General features: G+C 41.8%; 1 protein-coding gene across 4 annotated transcripts in view; it reads right to left on the reverse strand.

The window, feature by feature from the left end:
• cpx (synaptic transmission protein complexin) overlaps window positions 1-14,286 on the reverse strand; it is an 874,417-nt gene that overhangs the window by 357,087 nt on the left and 503,044 nt on the right. For all 4 annotated transcript variants that reach the window (XM_070087415.1, XM_070087414.1, XM_070087416.1 and 1 more), the window contains exon 2: window positions 4,259-4,677. In XM_070087415.1, the coding sequence (XP_069943516.1) occupies window positions 4,259-4,295 (37 nt within the window). In that variant the 5' untranslated portion in view covers window positions 4,296-4,677. The remainder of the gene's footprint in view (window positions 1-4,258; window positions 4,678-14,286) is intronic.

The raw sequence follows: 14,286 nt of genomic DNA on the forward strand, positions 1-14,286 counted from the left end.
TTTAGTTCGATTAGGCTAAATTAAATTGCGCATATTATAATAAGGTAGGTAAGTTTTCTAAGGTTCTTTTGATACAAAATTATTAATTTTTACATTAACATAAATGACAAAAATATATCTTTAAACGTATAAGAGAAAATTATAGAAAGGCCTTAATAATTTTAAACGAGTTCTTGCTAATTGACCAATTTTACCTATTCGGTACATTATAATATTATATATATATATATATATATATATATATATATATATATATATATATATATATATATATATATATATATATACAATAAGATCACAGTAAACAGGTGATTTCAGAATATGCAAAACAACCACTGTAAAAGAATAGAGAAATTTCAAGCGCTTTCGTGACTACTCACATTATCAAGGAACAATTAAAGTAATGCATCAAAGGAAGGCATATAAAGGGTCTAGACCACACCCACTATTACATCCCACAACAAAGCAACACCTGACGCGCGACTCATAAGAAAGTGAACACTGCAGCAGGTCCGCTGGCTCAGCTAGACAGGTCCTTCACACATCCCATGAACAAACTATTCTACCTAAGAATTAAGAATTTTAAAATTTATTATTTGTCCAATGTATTATTAAATTCTTCCCAAATTCTATTAATCATAAATGAATCTAATTTATATAAACCAAAGGAAATATTCATATTATTGTCAAATCTTGTTTCATGAAAAGCAGTTTTGACAATAATATGAATATTTCTTTTGGTTTATATAAATTAGATCCATTTATAATTAATAGAATTTGGGAAGAATTTAAAAATACATTGGACAAATAATAAATTTTAAAATCCCTAATTCTTAGGTAGAATAGTTTGTTCGTGGGTTGTGTGAAGGACCTGTCTAGTTGGGCCAGCGGACCTGCTGCAGTGTTCCCTTTCTTATGAGTCGCGCGTCAGGTGTCGCTTTGTTGTGGGATGTGATAGTGAGGTGTGGTCTAGACCCTTTATTTGCCTTCCTTTGATGCATTACTTTTGTTGTTCCTTGATAACGTGAGTAGTCACGAAAGCGCTTGGAATTTCTCTATTCTTTCACAGTGGTTGTTTTGTGTATATATATATATATATATATATATATATATATATATATATATATATATATATATATATATATATATATATATATATATATAGTGTGTGTGTGTGTGTGTGTGTGTTTATATATTATAAACACACAGGCAGTCTTTCACCGAAGCAGGGCTACAAAAAAAGAAGAAACACTTCCATCATAACTCGCTCCATCACCGTCTTGCCAGAGACGTCCCAACATTAGAGTTCCGATGACCCTCCAAACTGCAAATTCCGTACCCTTCCTTCAGAGTGCAGGCATTGTACTTCTCAGGATTCGAGTTTGGCAACCCCATTTTCCTGAATTTTACCTTGCTCACACTCCAAAACCACGTCATAAAAACTACTTGGCTCCAGTCGCTTGTGTCTGCCAACTTCACACACACGCACCTGGTCAATGTCCATGCCCCTCTCATGCATAACCTTTACCCCCTCCCTTCAACCTTTCCTAGGATGACCTCTACACTCCCTTTCCCCCACTACAGATTTATACATCTTTCATAGCACACAATTTTATTCAGTCCCTTCTAAATGTCCAAACAGCCTCAATAACAACTTCGCCTTCTGGATAATTCCTTTAGTAACCCCCACTTCCTTCTAAACTCCAAACTAAAAACTTTCTGCATGACGTACCGCACATTGCCTCCAAGAATGAACTATCCACTGCATCCAACCTTTCCCTCTATGCAACATTAAAAACCCATGTTTCGTATAAGTGGGATGTTACAACTATACTCTGATACATTCTCCGTTTTGCCTCCATCAGTAACTTTCTTCGTTTCCAAAGATACATCAAAGCATCTTCTTCCCCACCTCGTCAGTTCTAATTCTACTCTCAGACTGTTAAAGAAACTGACGAGCTAAGCGAGTCCAAGACATCTGTCGTTTATACATTTAAGTTGTATAAATTAAAATCATTGGGCTACTATAAATTTAGAAACACTTGTCTGACAAACGAGTTGCAAATTGGTGGGAATTCTGAGAGGGAATTCCTTAGATAGCTTTAACAGGAGACTCGACGTATATTATGGAAAGGTTTGATTTATAGTGGCAGATGCATGGCGTGGGTCAGCAACCTTTCCGCAACATACCTCCAAAGGTGCACCTGACATGAGATTATAATATATATAACAGAAAGATAGATGAAAGGCTTGAACCGTGGTTCCGAGATTAACATGACCAAGTTCTACCACCTGAACTACTAATGTCATTCCTAATAAAGTCAACTATTCCGAACTCTCCTGTTAGACTTTTTGATAATTTTATTTTACAGATTGAGACATATTTGGTTGAAAATATTTTACTTTTTGGGAATAAGCTTATCTTAGAAATCTTATGTTACTTAACTTTACCTAACGTAATTTATTTAAGCCAAATTCTATTAAATATATCATTGATTAGTTTAAGTTGATCTATTACTAAACTCATATATATATATATATATATATATATATATATATATATATATATATATATATATATATATATATATATATATATATATATCGTGCCGAATATGTAAAACTGGTCAATTAGCAAGAACTCGTTTAAAATTCCTTTCTGAAATTTTCTCATACGTTTAAAGATATATTTTTTTCATTAATGTTAATGTAAAAATTTATAATTTTGCACCAAAAGAATCTTAGTAAACTTACCTAACCTTATTATAACAAGAGTAATTTATTTTAGCCTCGCCCAACTAAATATATTTTAGATTTGTTTACAATAATTTAATATTAAACAAGCACAGTGAAATATATTTTTTTTCGTTAGGTTCAGAATGATTTTGGCGAAATTATTGCATACACAAATTTTCGCTTGTCTTATATGGCAAGATGAGCGTTGCTTTTAAAGCCAAGATCGCAAGTTCTGCTTATTCGGCACATATATATATATATATATATATATATATATATATATATATATATATATATATATATATATATATATATATAATATTGTTTACACGTTTAAATAATATCAGTTTGTAATATAAGGTATCAAGTTTAAAGAAACATATCATTCGGAAACACATAATAATTAATACTTTAGAAAAACTGGCATTGTAAGTAGAGCAAGCGTTGGTGTCTCTCAAAGACGTGTGAACGTTGGTGTCTTTCTTTTTTAAAGACAAGGAGCGTTGGCATCTAAGTAAAAGGAGCGTTTTTTGTCTTTGCTTGGAGAATGAGTACTGAGTTTTTGTGAGTAAAGCAAAGAGCGTTGCTATCGTTGTAGCCAGAGTGTTGGTGTTTGCATATTTTCCTTGAAATGGGGCCGGAGACACAAACAGCCAAGTGACGTCTGGCGAACGTGCGACAGGCATAACGTAAATTCCAGGCCAGTGCTGGCAGTCACCACCCGCAGCGTTCTCCGCCGCTTGACACACACGCCCACACAACTCTGTTTTTATATTACTGGCCTTGCATTTATGATACACCCGAGGTACCTACCTTCGCCAGACGTTCGACTTCCCACTAGAGCTTTTTATATGGTATTGCCAGTGACACCCGCTTACTTGTTTACTGCCAGTGACACCCGCTTACTCGTTTACTGCCTGGTGCTGGGAATGAAAGGATAGGAGGTCTGCCAGGCAGTGCTGTTAATAAATGCTATAACAGTAGTCTAATACTGGGCTTATAAAAGGTAGGTCTAGACACCGACCTTAAAGAGGTCAGTTCAGGGTACAGGTAATGGCTTACGACACTTGGGTCAAGATACGGATGCAGTGTGTTAAAAAGCATCAGAGGGGACGGTGCGTGAGGTAGTGTGGGATTTCAAGCTTAAATATAATGGTGAAAGACGGAAATTTCTTGCCATTAGCTCAGATTATTGGTTTATAAAATGCATTATTTGTCGATTGTTTTGTGCATATAAAAATATATGCATATTTTATATATGCAGGCTAACACAGTGAAAACAAAGTCAAAGGATAATGAAAGTACTTTCGTCTAGTTGATTTGACAACTTCAGAGAAATTGTCGGCGTACATCCAGTACAAAAGTACTTAGAGAATTTGACTAGTTTTCTTGTATATTGAATATACGAATATATGCACTATTTACACGTGCTTCGGATGGGCATTGCATTGGGGGATCTCTGAATCATGCCGAAAATTCGAAAATACTTTAAATGATAAAGGTCAAAGTCAGATATGCTTACTGGTGACGGCACTGACGGGATTCAGCATTCCAAACATGATGAAGACGTGAAGTTTTGGAGGCGTGGAGTGTTGGAGACGTGCAGTGTTGGAGACTTTCTCGCAGAAAGATGAAGTGTTGGGTAGCTAAGGTGTGTCTTGGAGAAGGAGGAGGAGGAGGAGGATGGACCTTGTGTGATCGTGTGTCAGTTTATCTCATTGAAATCAACCACTAGACTTGTTCTGGGATGGAAAAGTAGTGCGGTGGAGTTTTTTTTTTTTTTGGTTGTTTGTATTTGAGTTGCTGAGATGGACGAGCGGTCACAGGAGAGGAGCATGAACTGAGGGGTAGGTTGACTAGCAGTCGGGGAAATGACACACACACACACACAGACGCAGGCGGCACGGAAGATGCTGCAGTCGCCTTCCCTTCACTAGATCACTGTAAAACAGAAGAGGACATGTCTTTAGCAGGGTTGGGAAGGTGGGCCAGCAGCGCCGCCATCAGCCACCCCCTTTCACCACCACACTTACTGATGACTGACTTTGTTAGGTATCACTCATAGTGCCAAATGTCAGACATGGTGCCAGGGCAAACAGTAAATGCATCGCGAGGCACACACCAACGTTCACAGCCCAGGACAGACATTGCATACACCAAACTGACACATGGTCATGTATGCATGATGTATAAAAAACAATTTAAGAGGTCGTACGTAAAAAAAAAATCTAAAACATTTAGAAAAAAGACTGCAGAAGTACGACGACTAAATTAAGACTACACTTTGTCTCAAATTAGTTCGTAAGACTATTTTTAAATCTGTTATAACTAAATAAAAAATCATAATAAGTGGCTAGTAACAGATAATTGACTGAGTGAAAAGAAAATCAATAAAGTGCTCTTGTTATTTAATTAGGCACTCCCAGTCAACTCAGTTATTTCTTCTGAACAACTGACGTCAGAACTTGTCCATCTGAAGTCATACAAAATATTAAAACGGAAACAAGCGAAAAACTGGATTTTGGATCGCTCACCAGGCTTAATATTTATGTACGAGAGTACTGGTTACATACCAGAGTATTGGTTACACACCAGAGTATTGGTTACATACCAGAGTATTGGTTACACGCCAGAGTACTGGTTACACACCAGAGTACTGGTTACACACCAGAGTACTGGTTACACACCAGAGTACTGGTTACATACCAGAGTACTGGTTACACACCAGAGTATTGGTTACACACCAGAGTACTGGTTACACACCAGAGTACTGGTTACACACCAGAGTACTGGTTACACACCAGAATACTGGTTACACACCAGAGTACTGGTTACACACCAGAGTACTGGTTACACACCAGAGTACTGGTTACACACCAGAGTACTGGTTACACACCAGAGTACTGGTTACACACCAGAGTACTGGTTACACACCAGAGTACTGGTTACACACCAGAGTACTGGTTACAGAAACGTGTACTAGTTACACACGAGAGTACTAGTAACACACGAGAGTACTAGTAACACACGAGAGTACTGGTTACACACCAGAGTACTGGTTACACACCAGAGTACTGGTTACACACCAGAGTACTGGTTACACACCAGAGTACTGGTTACAGAAACGTGTACTAGTTACACACGAGAGTATTAGTTACACACGAGAGTACTAGTAACACACGAGAGTACTAGTAACACACGAGAGTACTAGTTACACACCAGAATACTGGTTACACACAAGAGTACTGGTTACACACCAGAGTACTGGTTACACACCAGAGTACTGGTTACATACCAGAGTATTGGTTACACGCCAGAGTATTGGTTACACACCAGAGTGCTGGTTACACACCAGAGTACTGGTTACACACCAGAGTACTGGTTACACACCAGAGTACTGGTTACATACCAGAGTACTGGTTACACACCAGAGTACTGGTTACACACCAGAGTACTGGTTACACACCAGAGTACTGGTTACACACCAGAGTACTGGTTACACACCAGAGTTCTAGTTACACACGAGAGTACTAGTTACACCCAGTGTATTGGTTACACACAAGAGAACTGGTAACACACCAGAGTACTGGTTACACACGAGAGAGCTAGTTAAACAAGCGTGTACTAGTTACACACGAGAGTACTAGTTACACACCAGAGTACTAGTTGCACACCAGAGTACTGGTTACGCACGAGAGTACTGGTTACGCACGAGAGTACTAGTTACACACGAGAGTACTAGTTACACAAGAGTGTACTAGTTACACACGAGAGTACTAGTTACACACGAGAGTACTAGTTACACACGAGAGTACTAGTTACACACGAGAGTACTAGTTACACAAGAGTGTACTAGTTACACACGAGAGTACTAGTTACACAAGAGTGTACTAGTTACACACGAGAGTACTAGTTACACACGAGAGTACTAGTTTTAACAAAAGTGTACTAGTTACACAAGAGCATTACATAAAATTGTACTAGTTTCATAAAAGTGTTTAAGCTTACACACACGAGGTCAACATCTACACACGAGGTCAACATCTACACACGAGGTCAACATCTACACACGAGGTCAACATCTACACACGAGGTCAACATCTACACACGAGGTCAACATCTACACACGAGGTCAACATCTACACACGAAATCAACACTTACACGTACGTTCATCTCCAACACACGGTCAACACCTGCACACAAGCTTAACACCTGCACACGAGGTCAACGCCTACACACGAGGTCAACACCTACACACGAGGTCAAAACCTACAAACGAAATCAACACTTACACACACGTTCATCGCCAACACACAAGGTCAACACCTGCACACAAGCTTAACACCTGCACACAAGCTTAACACCTGCACACGGGGTCAACGCCTACACACGAGGTCAACATCTACACACACGTTCGATACCTACACACGAGGTCAACACACATACACGAGGCCAACACCTACCCACGAGGTCAACACCTACATACACGTTCGATACCTACACACGAAATCAAAATCTACACACGAGGTCAACACCTACACACGAGGTCAACACCTACACGAACTTTCGATACCTACACACGAGGTCAACACCTACACAAACCTTTGATACCTACACACGAGGTCAACACCTACACATACTTTCGATACCTACACACGAGGTCATCCCCTACACATGATGACAACACCTACACACGAGGTCAAAACTTACACAAACGTTCGATACCTACACACGTGGTCAACCCCTACACACGAGGCCAACACCTACACACGAGGTCAACACCTACACACGAGGTCAACACCTACACACGAGGTCAACACCTACACACGAGGTCAACACCTACACACGAGGTCAACACCTACACACGAGGTCAACACCTACACACGAGGTCAACCCCTACACACGAGGCCAACACCTACACACGAGGTCAACACCTACACACGAAGTCATCCCCTACACACGAGACCAACACCTACACACGAGGTCAACATCTACACAATAGGCCAACACCTACACACGAGGTCACCTACACACAAGGTCAACACCTACACACGAGGTCACCTACACACAAGGTCAACACCTACACACGAGGTCACCTACACACAAGGTCAACACCTACACACGAGGTCACCTACACACAAGGTCAACACCTACACACAAGGTCAACACCTACACACAAGGTCAACACCTACACACAAGGTCAACACCTACACACAAGGTCAACACCTACACACAAGGTCAACACCTACACACAAGGTTAACACCTACACACAAGGTCAACACCTACACACAAGGTCAACACCTACACACAAGGTCAACACCTACACACAAGGTCAACACCTACACACAAGGTCAACACCTACACACAAGGTTAACACCTACACACAAGGTCAACACCTACACACAAGGTCAACACCTACACACAAGGTCAACACCTACACACAAGGTCAACACCTACACACAAGGTCAACACCTACACACAAGGTCAACACCTACACACAAGGTCAACACCTACACACAAGGTCAATAACAGAAGCCTTCAGTGATTCCACAAACACAATAAATACTTCAAATACACAAAGATCATCAATGCAAGAACACCGAGAACCATTATGTTCTCTCACACAATGTCAACAAGAAAAACATGTCATTGCATGAGTATACTTTCATTTACGTTCTTCAAGAACTTATTTTAAGCCCTAACGTTCTAAGCCCTAACGTTCCCTAAGTGTCTATTCCAAGTACCAACGTTCTCAAAGCATCTCTTCTAAGCCATTCTCCAAGTATATATTCCAAGCACTAACATTCTCAATGTATCTATTCTAAGCACTAACGTTCCCCAAGTATCTATTATCAGCACTAACGTTCGCCAAGTATCTATTTTAAGCACTAACGTTCTCAAAGAATCTATTCTAAGCAGTTCTCCAAGTATATATTCTAAGCACTAACATTCTCAAAGTATCTATTATAAGCACTGACGTTCCCCAAGTATCTGTTCCAAGCACTAACGTTCGCAAAGCATCTATTCTAATCATTAACGTTCTCTAAGTATTTATGCTAAGACTAACCTTCAAATGCCTTCAGTAAGCCTGGCTGTGAAGAAATTCTTCCGATTTGAAGCTTTACTGGGAGTCAAGGAGCAATTTACCCCCTTCCATTCTTACACTTACACTTACACTTACACACACACACACACACACACATACTAATTTTCTAACAAAAATTCATTAGTTCGCATTCATTCTCTCTTTCTTCCTACATCTCTAATTATTAATTATTTCTCAATAGACTTAGTCTCTCTCTTTAGCATGCACGAACCCTCCTTCCCTACAGTATGCTTTTTAATTAAGCTAGAGCGCGACTCATATGGTTCCCGGGTGCTTCATAGCTCACAAAAATGAGCTCCACTGTGGGAAGAGGAACGCCAAAAGGCTCTTTGGGTGAGCTTTGTAATGAGAGGCCAGGGCTTGCTGCGCCTCTGGTGGGACAAATTAGTTTTGTACGAGTGTTGTGTGCTAGGAGGGGTTGGAACGAAGGGCAGGAGGAAGAGGAAGAGGAAGGGGAAGGAGTGAAGAAGATTGGAAAGTGGAGTGTAGTGGGGAGAGGAGCAGAGGAGGATAGTAGGAGAGAGGGGCCGAAGAGAAGTCTAGTAGGAAATGGGGATAAGAGGAGAAATAGAGAGGGAGAAATAGAAGGGGAGGTGATAGAGAAATAGGAAACAAAGGAGACGACTTGGAGAACAGAAATGAGACAAGTGGGAGAAGCAGACTGAGAAAGTTAGAGAATGAAGGGAGACGAAGAAAAGTCAAGGGAATTAAGAATAGGGAGGAATAGAGGTGGAAAGTGCAAGAAGCAACTAAATGTTAAATCAGAAAACAGATAAAACATTATGGAACAAACACAAGCGAAAGAGACTACCAAATATTTGGAGTGAAACAGAGCAAGAGAAACATTGCATCAATAAAAGCTTGTCTTCACCTGCGTCTTTTGTTCATTGCTGTCGACAGCATGGCTGAGTCCAACGATATATATATAAAAAAAACAGAAAAAAGTGGAGGAAAATTAATAGTCGATGAAAATTGATGCATAAACAAAGTTATTGTTTTTTTCTTTAGGGTTATAGGGACGCAAAGAACAGTGGCTGCTGTCACCAAGTTATTACCATCACACTGCACTAACAGTGGCTGCTGTCACCAAGTTATTACCATCACACTGCACTAACAGTGGCTGCTGTCACCAAGTTATTACCATCACACTGCACTAATAGTGACTGTTACCACCAAGTTATTACCCTCACACTGCACTAATAGTGACTGTTACCACCAAGTTATTACCCTCACACTGCACTAATAGTGACTGTTACCACCAAGTTATTACCCTCACACTAACAGTGGCTGCTACCAAGAAGTTATTACCATCACACTGCACTAACAGTGACTGCTACCACCAAAGTTATTACCATCACACTGCACTAACAATGACTGCTACCACCAAGTTATTACCATCACACTGCACTAACAGTGACTGCTACCACCAAGTTACTACTATCACACTGCACTAATAGTGACTGCTGCCACCAAGTTACTACCATCACACTCCACTAACAGTTTCTGCTGGCACCAAGTTACTACCATCACACTGAACTAACAGTGACTGCTGCCACCAAGTTACTACCATCACAGTGCACTAACAGTGACTGATGCCACCAAGTTACTACCATCGCACTGCACTAACATTGACTGCTACTACCTAATTACTACCATCACACTGCACTAACAGTAACTGCTACCACCAAGTTACTACCATCACACTGCACTAACAGTGACTGCTGCCACCAAGTTACTACCATCGCTCTGCACTAACATTGACTGCTACTACCTAATTACTACCATCACACTGCACTAACAGTAACTGCTACCACCAAGTTACTACCATCGCTCTGCACTAACATTGACTGCTACTACCTAATTACTACCATCACACTGCACTAACAGTAACTGCTACCACCAAGTTACTACCATCACACTGCACTAACATTGACTGCTACTACCTAATTACTACCATCGCACTGCACTAACAGTAACTGCTACCACCAAGTTACTACCATCGCTCTGCACTAACATTCACTGCTACTACCTAATTACTACCATCACACTGCACTAACAGTAACTGCTACCACCAAGTTACTACCATCGCTCTGCACTAACATTGACTGCTACTACCTAATTACTACCATCACACTGCACTAACAGTAACTGCTACCACCAAGTTACTACCATCACACTGCACTAACATTGACTGCTACTACCTAATTACTACCATCACACTGCACTAACAGTAACTGCTACCACCAAGTTACTACCATCACACTGCACAAACATTGACTGCTACTACCTAATTACTACCATCACACTGCACTAACAGTAACTGCTACCACCAAGTTACTACCATCACACTGCACTAACATTGACTGCTACTACCTAATTACTACCATCACACTGCACTAACAGTGGCTGCTACCACCAAGCTACTACCATCACAGTGCACTAACAGTGGCTGCTGCCACCAGGTTACTGCCATCACAGTGCACTAACAGTGACTGCTACTACCTAATTACTACCATCACACTGCACTAACAGTGGCTGCTGCCACCAGGTTACTGCCATCACAGTGCACTAACAGTGACTGCTACTACCTAATTACTACCATCACACTGCACTAACAGTGGCTGCTACCACCAAGTTACTACCATCACAGTGCACTAACAGTGGCTGCTGCCACCAAGTTACTGCCATCACAGTGCACTAACAGTGACTGCTACCACCAAGCTACTACCATCACAGTGCACTAACAGTGGCTGCTGGCACCAAGTTACTACCATCACACTGTACTAACAGTGACTGCTACCACCAAGCTACTACCATCACACTGTACTAACAGTGACTGCTACCACCAAGCTACTACCATCACAGTGCACTAACAGTGGCTGCTGCCACCAAGTTACTGCCATCACAGTGCACTAACAGTGACTGCTACCACGAAGCTACTACTAACACAGTGCACTAACAGTGGCTGCTGCCACCAAGTTACTACCATCACAGTGCACTAACAGTGACTGCTACCACCAAGCTACTACCATCACAGTGCACTAACAGTGGCTGCTGCCACCAAGTTACTACCATCACAGTGCACTAACAGTGACTGCTACCACCAAGTTACTACCATCACAGTGCACTAACAGTGGCTGCTGCCACCAAGTTACTACCATCACAGTGCACTAACAGTGACTGCTACCACCAAGCTACTACCATCACAGTGCACTAACAGTGACTGCTACCACCAAGCTACTACCATCACAGTGCACTAACAGTGACTGCTACCACCAAGCTACTACCATCACAGTGCACTAACAGTGACTGCTACCACCAAGCTACTACCATCACAGTGCACTAACAGTGGCTGCTGCCACCAAGTTACTACCATCACAGTGCACTAACAGTGACTGCTACCACCAAGCTACTACCATCACAGTGCACTAACAGTGACTGCTACCACCAAGTTACTACCATCACAGTGCACTAACAGTGGCTGCTACCACCAAGTTACTACCATCACAGTGCACTAACAGTGACTGCTACCACCAAGTTACTACCATCACAGTGCACTAACAGTGACTGCTACCACCAAGTTACTACCATCACAGTGCACTAACAGTGGCTGCTGCCACCAAGCTACTACCATCACAGTGCACTAACAGTGACTGCTACCACCAAGTTACTACCATCACAGTGCACTAACAGTGACTGCTACCACCAAGGTACTACCATCACAGTGCACTAACAGTGACTGCTACCACCAAGTTACTACCATCACAGTGCACTAACAGTGACTGCTACCACCAAGTTATTACCATCACACTGCACTAACAGTGACTGCTGTCACAAAGTTATTACCATCACACTGCACTAACAGTGGCTGCTGTCACCAAGTTATTACCATCACACTGCACTAACAGTGGCTGCTGTCACCAAGTTATTACCATCACACTGCACTAACAGTGGCTGCTACCACCAAGTTATTACCATCACACTGCACTAACAGTGGCTGCTACCACCAAGTTATTACCATCACACTGCACTAACAGTGGCTGCTACCACCAAGTTATTACCATCACACTGCACTAATAGTGACTGCTACCACCAAGTTACTACCATCACAGTGCACTAACAGTGGCTGCTGCCACCAAGCTACTACCATCACAGTGCACTAACAGTGACTGCTACCACCAAGTTACTACCATCACAGTGCACTAACAGTGGCTGCTGCCACCAAGTTACTGCCATCACAGTGCACTAACAGTGACTGCTACCACCAAGCTACTACCATCACAGTGCACTAACAGTGACTGCTACCACCAAGCTACTACCATCACAGTGCACTAACAGTGGCTGCTACCACCAAGCTACTACCATCACAGTGCACTAACAGTGACTGCTACCACCAAGCTACTACCATCACAGTGCACTAACAGTGGCTGCTGCCACCAAATTACCACAACATCATATTTTTATATCATGCGCCGAAAAAAAATTGTATTTTCCCTAAAACTTCAACCGCCCTCCCCGTCCCTCTATCTTATTTATTATACACCCATGATCTGAACTGTTTTACCCTCCCCCCTCACCATTAAAAAAAAAGGGTCAGAATGACAATAAATTACAACAAATTTCATTCGCCCCTTATTTTTACGAGAGGGATTTCATTTGTCAGAGGAATTAGTGGAACCAGTAATAGAGTTTTAGGGATAAAGCTCTAGGAGCCAGCTTGAAGCACCATAGAATAAGTCTTGCAGTGGTTCTGCTCTCCCTCCTCGACGCTGGGCACCTTATAGTGGTGGGAAGGTTTGAGCGGCGTTGCCTACAAGCCAGATTTTTTTTCCTTTTTTTTGGCCCATCTTGCAGGAAATTTCTCCTTTCTGCCAAAATTTGCAACTTGTTATGAATGTAACATGAACTACAGTTACTAGCTTAGTGCCACCACCCCTGCTTCACTCACTGCTGCCACCGTCACTGCCACCATCACTGCTTCACTGACATCACCGATTCACTGACATCACTGTTACCACCGCTGCCTCAATGACTGGTGCCACCATCACTGCCTCACTGACTGGTGCCACCATCACTGCCTCACTGACTGGTGCCACCATCACTGCCTCACTGACTGGTGCCACCATCACTGCCTCACTGACTGGTGCCACCACCACGGCCAACACCACTGCTTCACTGACTGCCACTAATGTTGCCACCATCACTGTTTCCACCCTCTGCCTCGTTCACTGCTACCACTAATGTTGCCACCATCACTGCTTCATTCACTGTTGCCACTAATGCTACCATGACTGCTTCATTCACTGCCACCATCACTGCTTCATTCACTGCTGTCACCATCACTGCCGCCATGACTGCTTCATACACTGATGCCACCTTCACTGCTTCATTCACTGCTGCCACCAATGTTACCACCACCGCTGCTTTACTCACTACTGCCAA

The sequence above is a fragment of the Cherax quadricarinatus genome, chromosome 21 (genome assembly GCF_038502225.1).
Source record: "Cherax quadricarinatus isolate ZL_2023a chromosome 21, ASM3850222v1, whole genome shotgun sequence".
Classification (NCBI taxonomy): domain Eukaryota; kingdom Metazoa; phylum Arthropoda; class Malacostraca; order Decapoda; family Parastacidae; genus Cherax; species Cherax quadricarinatus.